The sequence below is a fragment of the Pantherophis guttatus genome, chromosome 4 (genome assembly GCF_059756535.1).
Source record: "Pantherophis guttatus breed Tessera chromosome 4, ASM5975653v1, whole genome shotgun sequence".
Classification (NCBI taxonomy): domain Eukaryota; kingdom Metazoa; phylum Chordata; class Lepidosauria; order Squamata; family Colubridae; genus Pantherophis; species Pantherophis guttatus.
Genome location: NC_142066.1, coordinates 41,722,989 through 41,741,585, shown reverse-complemented (window position 1 = coordinate 41,741,585; position 18,597 = coordinate 41,722,989). Strand labels below are relative to the sequence as shown.

The window sequence follows — 18,597 nt, the reverse complement described above, 5'->3', positions numbered from 1 at the left end:
ATATCTTGGCTCTCAGGAAATACACAACTTTCCATGAACCTATTATATTGATAGTTAAAAACTAAAATGCATTTATTTATTTATTTATTTATTTATTTATTTATTTATTTATTTATTTATTTATTTTGTCGCATTTCTATGCCCACAAAACCAACTAAAACCTACTAAAATGTAGGTTTTAGTTGGTACAAAATTGCCTCGAAAATTGTCAGAATTGAATTACAACAATAGAAAACCAGAAGCAAAATATTTTTTTTTCATTGAAGGCAAGAGTATAAAGTGATGCTCAACTGAGATATTTCCAGGCCCTCAGCTTCTCTGCTTCCACTTATATAACACCCAATACTGAAAGGGAATCCATGTTTATTTCACAAAACAGTCACCCCAATGTGATTTAAATGATGGGCAAGTTCTTGTAAGCAAATATAGCAAACAAAATACAGAAATTGTATTTGGGCCTGAAAGGGAAAAAATGAGAACAAAACAGTATGTTAAGAGAAACATATGCAGGAACTGATGGGAAGATCTTTGTTGGTTTGCACCTGAACTTTTTTCATAGTAGGGTTAGACTTTTAAACAAATTTACTGGATTAAAGTTATCAACTCCTTGGAGAATTGAATCCAATTCTGTGACCTCCATCACTACACCACAGGAATATTTTATCATTTGATTTGTTTGCCCATGCATACTTTTGTATGATATGCAAAGGCATTTTTACATGATTAAACTATAGTCTTTGCTATACGATAGTAATGTTCTATTAACCACAAGAGTCTTCTTCAAATAGTGTGTGACTCCTGATGAATTGGGAACACATGTTCAGTTTTTCTGGTATGTCTACAAGAAGTGGTTTGCTATTGCTTTCTTAAATCTGTGTATATGCTTGTTTTAAACTTCTCAGTATAGTCCCTTTCCATTTCTAATTGAGCTGCTTCGCTTGTCAAAGCCAAATAAGCTTGGCCAAGTGTTGTTCTTTACTGAGATAGTTTTGCAAAATAGTGTACTGTTGCATAATTAAATCACAAGCAATGAAAATATTTGCTTACAAGTCACAACAGGTTCTTCGGATATTCATTTAGGTAGCAGGAGTTGTTGGAAACAAGCTTCCAGTATAACTAAAGTCCTTTAGATCTCTCAATTAAAATAAAAAATTGTACAAGAGACCAATTTATACCAGAAAGTCTTGCAAATTCTTCCTGAGTACAGAAATGAGGTTAACTGGCTGCTATGCTTGCGAAATAAAAAGGCTTGGCTGGTTTGATGTGGGGAAGACAGGCACGATGGGTGCACTTTGCTTATGTAAAGATTCATCCAGCGATTCCAGGCACGTTCGACGAGAATCCATTTTACATTTAAGGGAAAATTCGCCACCTGCTGCTTATGCACTGTCGGCTCTAAGCCAAATTATAGAAGAGGCGTAGGTTTAGCATCTGAGCGTTGAATTTCCAGCTACTGGTTATCGGACTTCATAGCGCCTTTCTTTTTCTGGGCAACAGAAGAGGATCCTACCTGACCTCAGTAGCGCCTGGGAAACGGTCCTCAAAACACGTGCCCGGGCAGACACGCGCATCAGTAGCCCGGAGGCAGGGCTGCGTGCCGGTTTGCAAAATCCTACACGCACTTCCCACCCTTCCGCTTTGACGTGCGAGGCGGCGGTGGGGTTCTCGGACGTGAAGATGGCAGCGCTGGCGGAGCCTCTAGGGCTGGAGAGAGGTAAGGATGGAGATGGCTTTGCCTCGGAACGGAGGTTGGCGTCGAATGTGCCTGGGGAACCGGAGAGAAATGGTAGGGCAGCCTGGAGCGAGGGAGGGGATTTGATCATAGCTGGAATCTAACAGCCCCGACTGGCGAGAGAGAGGACGGAGTATCTGCAGACTTCTGGGGAGGGCTGGTGACATAAGAGTCGCCGTGGGTTCGGCGGCAGAGTAGCATGGATGGGAAGGTGAGGACATGCGGTGCTCCCTGCTAGAATATGGTGGAAACTGCTGCTGGATTTCCTTTCTGGCCAGGGCCCCGGTCAAGAAGACCCGAGCCGGGTTCTCTTCGTCTCTCCCCTTCCTGTAGGAGGTAAAGAATCAGCGCCCCGGAACGGCGAAGCCAGAAGCCGTGGCTAGGTTACACTCTTCCTCCACTCGCCTTCAGTTCGGTCCCAATTGCCCTCTAGGACTCCCGGTTCTCTATTTCTTTTATTATTATATTATTTTTGTAGATGTGGCTCGAGCGGTCGAATTGCTGGAGAGGCTGCAACGCAGTGGGGAGGTGCCCCCCCAGAAATTGCAAGCCCTTCAGAGGGTGCTACAGAGCAAATTCTGCTGTGCCATTCGGGAGGTGAGACTGAGAAGTTTGTCCTATTTAAGTTGCCCCTCCTTCCTTCTGCTATCTTCCATATTTCTGTTTGTGTTTAACCTTTTCCCCCCACTTTAGGGATGAGCTTCTTTAGAAAGATGTTTGTGAGTAGGGGAGGCGGAGTTAAAGATGATGTGCCAGTTTTGCAAAATATATTTAATATAAGTGCTGACTGGTTTCTGCATTGTGCTTAGGCTGGGGTAAAAGATGGTTGGAAAATTTTGTTGAAATCTATTCTTCATCTTATTGCTTATGAACCAGGCCCATGTTAAGAGGCAGAATATATCTGATTTGTCTGGGTATAAATGGCTACATTACAAAACTCACAACTCTGAAGGTCCTCTCCTCCTTTCTCAGCATCCAGTCACAATTCTTCATCACCTCCTAACATGTAATTTCTGGTAATTGCACAGTTGGTGTAATGAATATCATGATAGGATTCTCCTTTCAATCCACCCCCACCACCATTTCAACCTTTTACTCTGTATTAGATTCTCCAAGAATTTTGTTTAATCTCTTCCTTTTCTGTCTGTTATTTCTGATTTTCTGATTCCTTTAGTCTCCTTTTTCCTTTTATTACCAATGGCACCTACCCTGGATCTTGAATTTTGCAGAGTCTTGCCATTAGAAAACAACCTCCTTATCCTCTCTTGTATTTCTGGACAGGTTTATGAGCAGCTGTATGACACTTTGGATATCTCGGGAAGTGCTGAGATCCGGGCACATGCTACTGCTAAGGTAATTCAACAAGCTTGTTATGGTGCTACTACTGATAGTACTGAAGAAGTCTGTATCGGGGTGGGTTCTACTTACCTTTACTACCGGTTCGCAGTGGGAGCGCGCATGCGCGTTTGCTTAACTCGTGCGTGCACACTTCTGCGCATTCGCAGATCGTTCATTATGATATCCAGGCAAGTGGGTGGAGCCTCCCGCCACTTTTACTACCGGTTCACAAGAACCGGACAGAACAGGGAGCAACCCACCACTGGTCTGTATCTGTGTCTTGCCCTCTGCAAATCTAGAAAAAAAACAACTCTTTAAAGTTGTTGCTGACAAGTGCCATAAGCACATCCCCTTCAAATCCGCATCTCTTCTCACCCTATTAACCTTTGATTTGCATTCTCTAATTTTCCAGAATGGTAAGCAATCCAGTGCTCTCCAGATACCCCATCCATTGATCTCCTTTTAAGGATTCAGGATCTACTAGGGTTGTGTAATGAATTGGATTTGAATGTACAAAAGTGTTTTGAGACATATGGGGGCAGTCAGTAATAAGTGTCTACCCTCCACAGCTGCAACACAACCTGAAATATGATGTATTTGATTACAGACATGTGCTATGTGCCTACACCTAGTGGGTGTGGGTGGTCAGGAGTAATGCCAAAATTTTGCATTTTCTTCCAAAAGGAAATACATCTGGCATTAATATCTCTGTAAAAAAAACTGCTTATGACTTAATTTTTAAAGCATTTGGAATGCAAACAATGTTGTACCTGCTTTATATTATTGTTATTTTTTCCCTTTTGGTTTTCTAATCATTACTTCATTTTGTTCAGTATAATTAATATTTATTCATGCTTGGTCAAATATTTTGGGATTCATTAGAATGAAAGGTGGGTTAGGAATTTTTGAAACAATTATTTTAAACGCTGGGAGAAAGTGGTGAACAAAATAAAATGATGGCTACCTATATATGTCATTGAATATCATAGAAGTAAGTCACTCAACCTGCTGGTATATGTATTATTTGGACTCAAGGCTAAAAACCTTTCAGTATGACTAAAGAAAAAATAGAAATATACCATACCTGTTGTGGAAAACAGTCTCACATTCCTTAAAACTTCTGAAATGGAAAGGGATACAAAGTATCCCCTTTATAGTCACTTATTTATAGGCTCCCCTGCTCTTCTACCAAAAACATTCTCTGAGGCGTTACATAAAATCAATAAAAAAAAATCCTGAAATAAGTGTCTTTCTGATTTAAAATTAAGGTATATGACTGAGCAATGACTGTAGGATGAGAAATAAAAGTTTTTTAAAATATCAAATTGATACAAATTGATTATCCATCATACTGACTTTTTAATGTTACAGTAAATGAATGCTTTGCCTTTTTCCTAACATTTGGTAAACTGTTACCTAATACTTGTGATTTATAAATTCTCTCTTTTTTTTTTCCTTTGTGTTTCTTCCTTGCTTCCTTGCTTTCTGGTCCTCCTCCTCCTCCGCTTTCTGGTTCTCCTGAAAAATAAAATAAAGCAGATATGGTGGCAGCAACCATGCAATTAAAACCTCACTGCTTTTTAAAGTATATTGCACTTGCGACACACATTAAAAAGAAGGCAGAGCTTTGATTGTGTGATTGCAGCTGCCACCTTCACTCTTCCTACCATACCTCTATATTTGAAGCAAAGGGAATTGGGAGGAAAAGGAAAATGAAGTTAGAAGTTTACACAGGTTACATGTGTGGAAGAAACTCTTATAGTTGCTACTTGGTATTGATTTTCTTTTCAGAATTTAAGCTCCCTTTTTGTTTTTAAACAAATTTCCAAAACCAACATATGTAGAACAATTTTAATTCATCTAATTTGGATTAAGTACAAAAGGAGTTATTGGAAATAAAGAATTGAAGGAAACTATGTAATTTCAATATAGACTGAAAAATGAATGGAGCTGGGTAGCCTAGCCTAAAACAGGAATGGCCATGTTTTAGATTTATTATCTCTACAATATTTGTCATTAGATGCTCAATTTCCACTAACAGTCATGCTGCAAAGCTATGTGCCAAATTGTGATAACAGGACATAAAAGTAACATCAAATACAATTTCTACCCAGAAATTTGTTTACAGTATCAGAACTAGAATTTCTTTAAAGTTTGTACTGTTTGGTATGTTGTGATCGTTGACTTGGAGTCTCCTGGTCTTTCCTTTGTGTATGCAGGCAACAGTGGCGGCCTTTGCAGCTAGTGAGGGCCACGCGCACCCCCGGGTGGTGGAACTGCCAAAGACAGATGAGGGCCTAGGCTTTAACATCATGGGGGGCAAGGAGCAAAACTCTCCCATCTATATTTCTCGCATCATCCCAGGAGGTGTTGCTGATCGCCATGGTGGGCTGAAGCGTGGAGATCAACTGCTGTCTGTCAATGGTGTGGTAGGTATTGTGTGAGGGGAGACATGTGACCTTCTATGTCTGTATGGCAAAGATGTTGAGATGTGCATGGTATTTTTGGGCACTGATTGACAACTTCCTGATTCCGGTGAAGAACAAGTGTGTTAGGCAGGCACAAAATATCTTTCAGCAAATAGTGGGGAAGAATCTTTTGCAGAGTTGAGGGGAAGACAGAAAAGATTGGCTAACCTTGAATTACTGATGTAGAGTAAGAGGCTGAAGGGTGATTTTTCCTAAACGTTCACATGGTTTTATCCAGTAATATCTACAACAAGTGCCTTAGTTTGGCAAAATTCCTGTCAATAGGTGAAATAGCAATAAAACATACCCCTCTGCATCATTTCTGGTTCTTGTGTCTGACAAATGGAGAGGTGTGTACCTTCTGCCAGTCTTATCTAGTATCAGGCAGCCTGGGAATAGGGAAATTTTAATTTACTATCATTCTTCCAGAATTGCTCCAGGCCACTGTGGAAAACGATAAGCTTCCATTTTAATTTCACATAATACTTTGGCATAATGCTTCATTGAGCAAACAGAAAGGCAACTCTCCCAGATCCAGCTTCTCTTCACCCTTAGAACATTGGAAAAAATACTTAAAGCTCAGAATAGGCATGGGGTGTTGGGATTTGCTGTGCTGAAAAGTGCTCGAAGTGTCCTCTGCTTACACTAGGCTTGGGATTTAATAGGCTGGTTAAGGATTTGAGAGCATTTGAATGAGCAAAACCTCCATTTTGGATAAATAACTTAAAAGTTACTGTATTTTTAGCAATTATTAAAGTTTATAGCAATTTAAGCATGAAAATAATTTATGACATGAAATAAATCTACATACTGATTATGTAAGACATCAGTCTGTATTACAGGATATGTGGTAGCTTAGATAATCCTCTGTTCTGTCTTCCCTTAAACTGGCATTCTCCTAAACCTAAGCTGGTACAATTCTCTGAACTACAGTCCCAATATCTAGAGGGCATCCATTGTAGGAGAAGCTATACATTAACTGCAAATCTTTATGAAGCCGAAATAAAATAATGCATACTCTTAATAGAATGCATTCATTGGGATATGGATCCAAAAACATCTTTTTCTGAAAAGAGACACTACTATAAGTTGTAGCAGAACCTTCCCTCATAAATTGCAGCTCAGTGATGAGGACCATGCTCATTACCAAAGAAATACAGGCCAAATATGGAAAAAATGGTTTGAATGATCTTTTTAGAGGTATTATTGCCTGGAAATCTGAATGTCCACACTCACTTCTCCGTAGCATTTTTGTCTGAGGTACCACTTGCATAAATTTGTAGTTTAAGGTAGAAAATGTGGCAGTTCTTCACCAACCCCACCAGTGATGATAGGGTGGGACAAGAGTTGTCTTTTTCTGTGGGCAGGATTATAAATGGAATAGCCCCCCTCCCCACCTCCCGATGACCCTGCCTTTTTGTCTCCCATCTTTTAGAGCGTGGAGGGTGAGCAACATGAACGGGCAGTGGAACTTCTGAAAGCAGCACAAGGCACAGTGAAACTGGTTGTGCGCTACACACCCAAAGTACTTGAAGAGATGGAGGCACGCTTTGAGAAGATGAGGACAGCACGGCGCCGGCAGCAGCACAACAGTTACTCGTAAGAATAGACTCTGAAATGGGTATTGAGAATTACAGGTACCCAGCAGTGAAGGGGGAGGAAGTTCCAGAGGCCCAGCATTATAACAGAGAAGGCTCTTCCATTGGTCAGAGTTCCTTGACTGACGGGATCTTCAACAGGCCTCCTTTGCCAGTATGAGTAGGGTGGGCTTGTCTTAGAGGAACAAGACAGTTCATCAGGTAGTCTAGACCTATGCCATGGAGGGCTTTAAAGGTCACTTGAACTGCACATGGAAACAAGTGGCAGCTATGCTGCTTGTGAAGCAGTGGTGTAACATGGATCATTCTACAGGCCCCAAAGACTGCTTATGATGCTGCACCTTACATCAATTGAAGCTTCCAAATGCATTTCAAAAGTTGCCCGAGGTAAAGTTCATTGCATTAATCCAGATGAGAAATGACTAGGGCTTGAGTGACCAAGTCCATGGAGTCCCGATTCAGAGCTATCTGGACTATTGAGGATCTGGATAGCTATTGAGCTATCCAGATCCTATCCAGGAGCCTGGATAGCTCAACAGACTAAGCACTGTAATTTAACACCAGCTGTCTGCAATTAAAGTAAGATCGAATCTCGCCAGGCTCAAGGTTGACTCAGTCTTCCATCCTTTCTAAGGTAGGTAAATTGAGGACCCAGTTTGTGGGGGCACTAAGCTGACTTTGTATAAAAATATACAAAAGTATGAAGGCTATTGCTTAATGCACTGTAAGCCGCCCTGAGTCTCCGGAGAAGGACGGCATATAAATCAAATTAAAAAAAAAAAAAAAAGATCACAGTTAGTGGATTGGTCAAAGCTGTGCAAACACTCTTCTAAACACAGCCGCCACCTGATCTTCAAGCAGAAGTTGCAAGTTCAGGAGAACTCCTAACTGGTTTAGGGGTTGCGAACTGGATCTGAATGGGGTACTGCAACTCCGTCCAGAATTAAAGATGCCGAAGACCTGCATCTGGAAGTCCCATGCACACAAAGCCACCATCTTGCCATGGTTCAGCCATAACACGTCCCCCATCCAGACCCCTACAGCTTCCAAGCAGCGTAGAGCAGGGGTGTCAAACTCAAGGACTGGGGGCCAGATCCGGCCTGCGAGATGCTTAGATCTGGCCTGGGGGGCCACCCTGGAAACAGTGAAGCACCAGCCCGTGGTGTCTCTGCCAGCGAAAATGGAGTTCAGGAGGGCCATATGCGGCCTTTCCAAGCTCCGTTTTCACTGGCAGAGGGTTGCAGGAGGCTGTCACATTTTCTCTGGCACAGTGCTCAGGCCACCACAGGCACCCCTGACAGGAGTGATGTTGAGCTGGCCATGCCCACTCCACTCCCCCGAGGTCAAACACAACCCTGATGCAGCCCTCATTGAAATTGAATTTGACACCCCTGCCATAGAGCTACCCTTATCAACAGGTTACCAGATGGATATATAAAGTTGAGTATCATCAGCTTATTGATGATATTTCAATCCATGGTGATGGATGATCTCACCCAGCGGCTTCGTATAGATGTCAAAAATGAGTGCAGTGAGTACCGAGCCCTGTGGTAAGAGAGGCTGGATCTCTCGCTCCTATCAATACTGATTGAGACCAAACTTGGAGAAAGGAGTTCAACCAGCACAAAAGTATGTTGCCAAGTCCTAAGCAGGCCCACAGGATATCCTGGTCAATGGTTTTGAAGGCTGCTGAGAGGTCAAAGAGAGCCAGGATGATTGAACTACCCCCATCCTGCTCTCACCAGAATTCATTCACATGTGTCATCAATGCAGTCTCTCTCTGAATAGCTGGGCCTGAAATCGGACTGAAATGCTGAGCATTGTTTTCAGAGGTTCTTCTTGATACAGAGGTTGTTATTTGGGAGCACATTTCCTCTTTTCAATTAATTCAATTGGAACCATGATTCGGGTTGGGATTGTAATACAAGATGGGGAATGGAGCCTATTTGCTCCAAGCCAGCATCTGATTTAAGTTATCCCTTCTTTACATATCTGTGATTTTTTAAAAAACAAACCTGACACACTGTTGCCAATTTTGCCAATTGTGTGTCTAGTTTGGCTCTCAGTGGCATTATCAGCCAAGCATTCAGCTGGGGACTAAAACAGATTCTCTGCAATCCAAATGCTGTAATCGCTTAAATCCGTGTTTCTCTGCAACTTTTAAGAGTGTAGGCTTCAATTCCCCAAATCCCCTAGCTAGCCTGCTGGGTGGGGAATTCTGGGAGTTGAATGTATGTTAAAATTTGTTGAGATGGAGAAACACTGATTTAAGCCACAGTGAATAAATCTAGCTTCAAGTTCCAGCAAATCTGAAGTGTGGGTTTTCATATATTCTGACCATTAGATATTCTTGTGAAAATCTAAATTTTTGACTCAGTCTTGAGAATTTTGGCTGTAAATTTCAGATATCTATTTGCTTAGAGACTTCTGAAGCTGGTGCTTGATACTTCCAAGTATTACCTTGTCATTGCTGCAGAATTGAAGGGGCTGGGCTAGGTATATGGAGGACCAGATGTCTGAGTCCATCAAATTTATATGCTCTGAATAGGGAGCACTTAATATTGGTTCCTGCTTGACTATACATAGAATCCATACCATGTTGCTGTCACAAATTTGGGGTTTTTTTCTCTTTCATTCCTGCAGATCCTTGGAGTCCCGGGGATAAATTTGCACAAGAATTAATTGGGCAGCTGATGAACCGACCATCCTCCCTATCCTTTGCAATGGTCTTATCTGTAGAACGGAGACATATTTATCTAGTCCCCTTCCCTGAGTTGGGAGGTGGGCTTCAGTGTACAGTATTTATTCTTTACATTCCTCTTATTTAAAAAGATGTTTGGTGTAAACTATTCTATATGTTTGTGCAACACCTTATCCTTTGTGAAGCTGCAGACAAAAGCTACAAAACTACCAAGAGAATCATCCAAGCCTCTGATATATAGAGCTATGAAAGAAAAATATACTCTTCCATGAGAAAAACCTTAGAGGTGCTTTCACCACTATAGGCAAAGAAACTCCATTTATCCAATTTTCCCCCCAGTTCCCAACACCATTGCTGCACTTTTGGTATTGGAAAGGTTTTAAATGTTAAATAAGCAGCCCTAATGAGACGTAATTCTAGATAAAGCATTAGACGTATTCTGTATTCATAACATTGTTAGGTGTTCATATTGTTCTTTCAGTCTCGCTTCCATGACAAGGTGATTGTGACGAAAAAATAACAAACATGTATGTTTGGTGCACTGATTGGGAGAGGCTGATAGTAACAATAGCAACAACTTGGGAGGGAGAAGATAATCTGAGGTCATTAAGATGATATAGTTAATCGAAACAATTTTCTTTAGTCTGCATTAGAACATGATACAGCATTTACAGGAGACAAATATGGGGAACACCTGTTTCAGCCCACTTGATTGTCCCTCGGTCTCCTGGTCTATAAAATAAAGATACAATTGCCCAGGATCTAAAAGATGTGGAGTAAAATTCCATGGAGGAAGGAATTACAGAGTATTTCAGAAATGCAAAATACTACAGGTATATGCATAAATGTATTCCATTGTGGTATGAAAAAGCAGAGAAGTTGCCACTCCTCCAGTGACATCAGAATAGAATATATAGTATGTTTCTTTTTATCAGCTGTTTCCAGCAGGGTTTCTCATCCTTGGGCAGCTTGAAGATGTGTGGATGTCAACTCCCAGAATTCCCTAGCCAAAATGTTATTCTAATCTGGTATTTATCTGGAAGCAAATTTCTTGGGGACCACAAGCAAGATGTAAGTGGTAACTTTTTATTTTTTTATCCCTTTGTGTCACCCCACTTTTCAGTGCCTCCAGTTTATTTTCTTCCTTTGACCCCCTCCTTTCTACCTCCCCAGTTGGTGGCCAAAGGAAAGGAACATTCTTCTCAACAGCAGCATGAACAAGGTGCTTGCAGAGAGCTTTTTTATCAGGTTGAGCGCTGGAGATTTTCTGCCCCTCTTCCTTTTTCATGACAGAGCAGCAAAGCATGGAGCAAGGGGGAAATAGTGTAGGAGGGAATGCGGTAGTTTTTATCTGTCTACCAGCAGGGGGGGATATTACTACAGTGATGAGCTAAAAACCATCCTAGTTTTATTCAGCAAGCTAGATTGGATTCTACAACACACACACACAATCGAGTTCTTATCCATTGTCTCTGCTTGCACTATCGAACACCAAGCCAATAAATTAAGCCATGAAAAACTAACCAAGAGGAACACTAATCAAGCTGCATGTGTAAATGCAACTGCTAGATCTTTAACTCACCTGGGTCAAGCAGGTGTACCAACATAATCAAATAATTTTAGGCTGAGATAGTCATTGCTGGGAAGTTGGCATGAAATAACTGCCAAAATAACTTATTGGGGGCAATAAGCTGACTTTGTATAAATATACAAAAGAATGAAGCCGCCCTGAGTCTCCGGAGAAGGGCGGCATATAAATCAAATTTTTTAAAAAAAATTGATCAAGATTCAAAGCCTTTAAATGGTCATGAAATGCAATAGGGAAGGGCTGAGGCAGAGTCAGTGTACTGGCATGACCAAGACCTCTGATTCACTCTGATTTTTATGGAGGAGCATGTGACAGGTGTGGTCGTCAACTCCGCTTATGTGATCCTTGGCCCAGTACAGGTAGTCCTCAACTTAAACCATTTGTTTACTGACAGTTTGGAGTTACAGTTGTTCTAAAAAAGAGGCACGATTGGCCCTTGTGTCTATGACTGTTGTAGCATTTCTGAATTCAGGTGATCAAAATTTGGGTGCTTGACAACTGGCATGAATTTACAATGGTTGCAATGTCCCAGGATCATGTGATCACCATTTGTGACCTTCCCAGTCAGCTTCCAATAAGCAAAGACAAAGGCCGGTGGAGGTGGGGAGAGCAGATTTGCTTAACAGTCACATTTCACCCAACACCTACAATGATTTGCTTAACCACTATGGGGAAAAAGGTCATAAAATTGGGTCTGAGTCACTTAACAATCTAACCTTTGTTTAGCAACAGAAAGTCTGATCCCAATTATGGTTGTAAATTGAGGCATGCCTGTACTGCTGCCACAACAACACCTACTTATTTGGCTGCCAAACCTTGGTTGTGTATTCACAGATTTTTAGCAGTGCAGTTTTTTTCTCTTTTGTCCAAGATAAGCCCATTTCTTATCAACATGGAAAATAACTAAAAGAGTCCTAGCCCAGTACATGGCTTGGCAGCTTTTTAACTCAAAATGCAATATATAACAGAGGTCTCCAAACTTTCTTAGTTTATGGCATCCTTTGTGGCTTTGTAATTTTTTCATAATGCTCAGAGGCCAAAACTGTGGACTATCTTAAACTAATAGTTTGCATGCTGTCTGACAGATGTCAAATATCACTGTGTTTTCCTTAAAAATTAAAATATTCCATGGTGCCCTTGTGACTTCATTGCCGCATCCTAGGATAGAGATAAAGTTCAGACCTAACCTTATATTTAATTCTAGAGGAATTCTGCTTCTAAAAAATAAATCTCAAAACTTTGGGAGAAGTTGAAACTGTATTCCAATAAATCTGTTTGCATTCTTCAAAAGCCCTGTGAGGAAAAAAAAAATGATGTTCGATCTAATTTTGGAATTTCATAACAATGTACGAAGGAAGGACTGACATCACCAAAAATGAATTGATGCGGGGGGGTGAGGGGGCGTATTTCTGATAGAAATCCTTTAGATCCTTACTCTGCATGCAGTGGTTTCCTCATGCTGGTGTTAGTTGTGTTGTTCTTCCCTGCCCTGTTGAGGATATGGTTCATATGCAAGCAGCATGATCAGAAGAAGTAGGCATAGTTTTCAGTATGTTGGCTAAGAACTTAAGCAATCACTAGAAAGCTTGATATTTAAAAGTTTTGAACTTGTAAAAATACTTGTTATCATATTGTACCTTTGGTAGGCAATTAAGTCCCAGGAAATGTAGAGGACTCCTGGACATTAGTACTGTGTACCTCATTATTTAACTCTTTCCTCTCAGGGGCTATCCTAATGAAACCTCCACTACTAAAAGTGCATTGGTTGGGAATACCAAGAGTGTGCTTCCTCACCGTCCAATCAAATAATAGCTTTGGCTCTTTTTTGGGGGGGGGAGGTAGAGAGTGGGGAGGCACTAACACTCTGTTCTTGCTAATTATCTGTCTACCAGTTGATGCTATTTGTGCTTTTTAAATCCTTGTTTTATCCAAAGATGCACTTAATTAGTTTAGTCCTGACAAGGTTTCATGAGCACTTGATTATTTAAAACCTCACCCAGAATTAGGCTACGGCTGATGTTTAATTATTATAGCCTGCCCTATGTTAGCATAATAAGCATCACTAAGAAGGATTCAGAATGCAAAGAGGCACTTTAGGGTTACTGTCTTTTAAGATCTCCATCTGCCTATGGGGCTTGTATTTATTATATCATTATATGGCTTGTCTTTAAATCTTCCTTTGTCCTGTCCTATTTGGGAAGAGCTCTTCTTCACACTGTTGTTGACACTGGTACTTGTCAACAACCTCACCATAGAGCTGCTTGCAAGTAACCACCTTATTGTCATTGTCCCTGACAGACATACTGTACATTAAATTAAAAAAGGACGAGGAAATTATTTGGCTGGAACACACTACGACCTGACCCTAAGGATCACCTGATAACCGAATTAGGTTGTCTTTGTCATTGTTGGAGTGAAGAGGTGCCAGAGATCTTTGTGAAATTGCAACAAATTAAAGATGTGGTGTAAATACATTAGTAAATGAAGCATGGTATTTTAAGAGATCTGGCTTGAAATGGAGTATAGCAATATTTCTGGCATCTTTTCTCCTCATGTTGAAAATATTGTGGAGGCAAGTGTTGGCATGCCAACTAGAGAATTATGATACAAATGTATGTACCAATGCTTGAGAAGCAACTTATGTCCAGGGCTTTGTCTGGTCAAAGTAAGGTAAAATTATTGTCATTTACATAGAAATATACTCTTGTGTTACATTACAGGCTGGTCAATTCTTCTACAGCAGGAAGGCAAGTGAACAGAAAAAATGAAAATGAAATCTAAGAAAATGAAATTCTGTCTCTATGGGAGCATGACATAAGTGTGACACGTGGTGATGTTCCTAGAAGTAAGGCTAGAAATGGGTGACTTATTGTACTAGTTGTATTACACGAGAGTTTTGTAATGAACTGCATGTAGAGATGTGATAGCAGTGGCTTGTGTTCCTGTTGGTTCCCACTTATTTTACTCCAGATAAATCCATATACCATTTATTTGCCAGGAAGAAAGTAAGTGGCAACTCCTTTCTGCAAGTGGCTTGATGTGTCAGGGAGATGTGTGTTCTCATTGTGAGCACCAAAGGTTCATTAAGAATTTAAAATTGTTCTGTATAGTAAGCTCAGAGATTTAGGAGAAAGTGAAAAGAAAGGAGAAGGACTGAAGATTCCTTTTTTGAATAGGTTGATTTCAGACACCTTCAGCTCAAGAACAATAATTACTCTCTCAGTGAGGCTATCACTTAAATACACATTTACAGAACATGTCTACCCAGTCCAGATCTCACTCCTTAAAACAGCATATTGCAACAAGTTTCCCTGTCCTCATTTTGCTATTGATTTTAGCCCACTGGCTGTTGGTTGAAGCTTTGCCCTTAACTTTAAAGGGGAAAACACAAAAGACCAGAACACCAAAATAGGGACCATTATGAAAACTTACCTGAAAGGGAAATCCACCCTCCTGTTTGGCTCCTTAATGTTTGAATTTCATACAGGCTTCTGTATTCTCTGCCCATTATCAATCATCTGGGATTGACAGGTCAGCTACCTTTCCTTTACGTTATGAATTCAAGCCCTTGAGTTAATTGAGAAAAAATATATAATAAAATTAGCGTTGAGTAAATGCATCCTGTATTCACAGAATTGCTTCTAAATCTGGATATGTTAAGACGTTACATAGTTGGGGATTTGGTGGGCCTTTTTCCCCCACCAAAAACTACAAATACGATCAATTGAAAAATATCAGATAGCCTTTTGCCCATGTTAAAGGAAGTTTTTAAGGCATGGCTTGCCTGATCATGAGTGTTTTGGTTGTAAGTTTCAAAGGAGACATACCCTCTTTTCCAACTATTTAGAGCTCTGGTGAGATCATGGCTGCAGCAATGTAGTCAGACAGTTTTTATACCTATGTTTTCCTTGGGGATTGTTTTTCAAGAACCACTGCAATCTGGGTTGCTGTTTGGGAAACACTGTCTTGAATTTTAAAGCCATTGAATGGGCTTTCTATTAGATAGTGCTATATTTACATCAATATAAATGTTTGCCTCACACTGACTTGTGATTGTGTGTGTGCATACATGCCTACATACCGGTAATTAACATAATGGTTAAGATGTTAAACTGAGACCCCCAGTTTGAGTTCAGACTTATTCCTCTGAATTCACCAGTGTGACTTTGGTCTAACCCTCTTCACAGAGCGGAAATAAATAAATACGAAATAAAATGAGAGGAAGCCCCCCAGGTATACCATGTTGAATTCTCAGAGAAAGGCAAGATAGTGCAATTTAATAAATAAATAATGTCTTATGCATGCAGTGGAAGTTTTCAATGGTATATATACCTGTCAGGATGATCTAATGTTAGCGTTTGCCCAGCAACAAAAAGTTTATAAAATTTATAAACTTGATAAAATTTTGCCCCATCATTTCTGCCAGAAATCAATCCAGTTTGAACAATTCAATCCAAATATGCCATTTCATCATGAACACAGCTCAAACTGCTAGAAGTAGGATCTTAACAATACAATGAATTTTAACATAAGAGAAAAATAACTGTATTTTTTTTTACTACTTACCATCTATTTTATATATGCTGTATCTGTTAGAGAATTTTTTTAAAAAAAATTATCCCTTCAGAAGAACATTAAGCACGAAACAATAATGAGAACAAAAGAAAATCCTATAAATATGCCCAGATGATAAAATCAGTTAAACAAGTAACTGAGGCTACTTTAAAAATTAAGATAAAAGCATCTAACAAAACAGAAGCAATCTTCCAAACCAGGAGAAGAAACAATTCATTTTCATCCAAGTCTGAAAGGATTAAGGGCTCAAGTAGCTACCACAGAGAAGGTGCCATTCTTAAAGGCCCCTTTTTATAGGCCATTAATCCTCCAAGTGATGTTCATGTTGTGTGCTTCTCATTTTCTTGAGCAATAAGAAATTTCAGAAGCAACAATAATAGGCTGATTTTCTTTTGGATGGGAGAGAGAAGACCAGAGGCTTACGCCTGTCTAGTTGATTTATGATCATGGCACAAACAGCAGAAGCAGAGGTTAGCAGGTACTCCTAAAAGGCAAAATATCAGTGGAAAATAATTTGGCAATGAGCTCTCCTAAACTGCACACTGATCAGAACTCCTATCTCTGTGCCTCTAAAAGAACTGCCAATTGCATATTTCACACAGATTGGCTCACAATGTATACTAAAGCTAAATTTAAATTCAAGGTAATAAAACAAAATTATTCTCATACCATGGTATGTCTAAATACATGGATATGGTTTAACCTATAATTTGATTCACCAACACATTAAGGCAATGGCTGTGTCCTCAGAATTCCAGTTTAGCCTAGCCTTGTGGGTCACCTGGGTCTGGTTGCAAAAATCCTTGCAAGCATCTCTATAATGAGCATCTTCTCCAAACTGGTACCCTCCAGATGTATGTTGAATAACTCCCAGAACTCCCTACTCCATGCTCTATAGAAATGTTGAATGAGCACTAGTATCACCTCCAACCAACATAGCCAACCATGTTTTTGATTGTATAATGGGTCTTTAATTTTATATAAGATTTTCTGCAGAAAAGCTCAGGCTCTCAGAAAAACTGAGATACTTGGCTTTAATAGCCTTCCTCTCTCAATTTACCTACTGGTCTTCAAAGGCCAATCCACATTTTCTGCTTGACCCATTGTCAGTATGGGTAACTCCTCAGCTCTTGAGTGCAGAAACATACAGGTAATCCTCAATTTATAAAAGTTTGCTTCGTGACCATTCTAAGTTACAACGGCACTGAAAAAAGTAACTCATGACCATTTTTCACACTTACGACCATTGCAGCATCCCCATGATCACTTGATTTATATTTGGATGCTTGACAACTGACTCACATTTATGACGGTTGCTGTGTCCTGGGGTCATTGATCCCCTTTTGCAACCTTTTGACAAGCAAGGTCAGTGAGGAAACCAGATTCACTTAACAACCATGTTACTAATTTATCAACTGCAATGATTACTTAACAAATGTGGCAAGAAAAGTTCTAAAGTGGGGCAAAATTCACTTAACAATTTTCTCAGTTAGCAACATAAATTTTGGGCTCAATTATGGTCATAAGTTGAGGACTACCTGTTCTTCCCACTCCCAGCTCATTGCAAGTGCACTCTTCTCCTGTATTTTCCAGATCTGATAATAGAAACAGCTGTTTTCCAACCTGAGTTATCTTAAGTCCTTCAGCATACCTTGTATCATGAGCTTTGTTCAATTCTAGAATAACAACATAGTTCTGATTTATCTCTATGGTCTGGTCTGCTTCCTTCCTTCTTTTGGCTGGGCAATATGGCTATATAGTCTCCTCTAGGCAATAGTTTATTTTTTGTTTTGTTTGGAATAATATCTTATAATTGATCTAACAATGACCCATTAAGTCCTATCCTGAGCCCTGGAAGCTCGGGCTCCACTCAGTCCTTACTTCTCCCTGTAAGTACTGGTTCCATTTCTGTTCAGGTTTAGCAAAGCCTGCTTCCCTTGCTTTCCCATTGCCTTTATTTTATATTTGTTAATATCTCTAAGTTTTAATTTGGGAACATTTCTACTCTATTTTTATTAAGCTGACCTATCAGTTCTTCCTTGTTTCACATTTTTCATGGACCTACCAAAGTGAAAGAACAACTTGTTCCTACTGCTTTAGTTATCATAGCAATAGTACCATGGTACCATAAGGAAAAAAAGAAAAAAAAGGGTTTGTTATAGAGTCCAACAAAATATGTGGGAAAAGAGGTGTAAAGAAGTGTTTGTGAAGATCTGGAAAAGCAAAAGAAAGGCATGGAGATTGTGAGGAGAAAATAAGTCCCTAAAAAGAAAACAAAAGATTTTGGTAGCTTCTCCATACAGGACCAAACAAGATAGGATTGACTTCCCTGCAGAGAGGGAATGGGAAAGAAGCAGGGGAATGACCAATCAGGTCTTGTGGTGGCTTTAGACCAGATTGGGCACCAGCCCAACCCCACTGCCAACTCATTGCAATTCGCACGGGAATTTCTGAAGTTGGCTTAAGAAACAGATGGATGCAGTATGGGAGTCCTCCAGCAGCTTAGGATGTAGTGCAGAATGGCAGGAAGAATCAAAAAGACCATTGACCATTTGGTTTGATAGACTTCAGGTTCTGAATAGGCTGTTAAACTGAAA

At 40.1% G+C, this 18,597-nt stretch overlaps 1 protein-coding gene and 1 long non-coding RNA gene across 3 annotated transcripts; one reads left to right on the top strand and one right to left on the bottom strand.

Moving 5' to 3' along the window:
- The first annotated feature begins 1,399 nt into the window (after nt 1–1,399).
- On the top strand, nt 1,400–18,255 carry LIN7B (lin-7 cell polarity scaffold B). 2 transcript variants are annotated; one of them, XR_015733762.1, is made up of 7 exons: nt 1,596–1,714; nt 2,211–2,329; nt 3,014–3,085; nt 5,290–5,499; nt 6,974–7,137; nt 9,780–10,908; nt 14,146–18,255. XR_015733762.1 is itself a non-coding variant. In XM_034415337.3 (6 exons), the coding sequence occupies exons 1-6, from the start codon at nt 1,678–1,680 to the stop codon at nt 9,799–9,801; spliced, it is 624 nt and encodes a 207-aa protein (XP_034271228.1). In that variant the 5' UTR covers nt 1,400–1,677; the 3' UTR covers nt 9,802–12,715. The 2 variants fall into 2 exon arrangements, 1 of the variants encoding a protein (XP_034271228.1); XM_034415337.3 differs by lacking the exon at nt 14,146–18,255 and having other exon boundaries at nt 1,400–1,714; nt 9,780–12,715.
- On the bottom strand, nt 4,406–14,992 carry LOC117664444 (uncharacterized). Its single transcript, XR_004591057.3, has 2 exons — nt 14,858–14,992; nt 4,406–4,588 (listed from the first exon to the last, which is right to left on the bottom strand). It is a non-coding gene; the product is annotated as an uncharacterized LOC117664444 (long non-coding RNA).
- Nucleotides 18,256–18,597: the final 342 nt, after the last annotated feature.

Bases quoted from the DNA above. Each gene is read 5' to 3' on its own strand.
- LIN7B (XM_034415337.3), top strand. From the start codon at position 1,678: ATGGCAGCGCTGGCGGAGCCTCTAGGGCTGGAGAGAG. The intron at 1,715-2,210 runs GTAAGGATGGAG...TTATTTTTGTAG, and splicing joins GCCTCTAGGGCTGGAGAGAG to ATGTGGCTCGAGCGGTCGAA. The intron at 2,330-3,013 runs GTGAGACTGAGA...ATTTCTGGACAG, and splicing joins TCTGCTGTGCCATTCGGGAG to GTTTATGAGCAGCTGTATGA.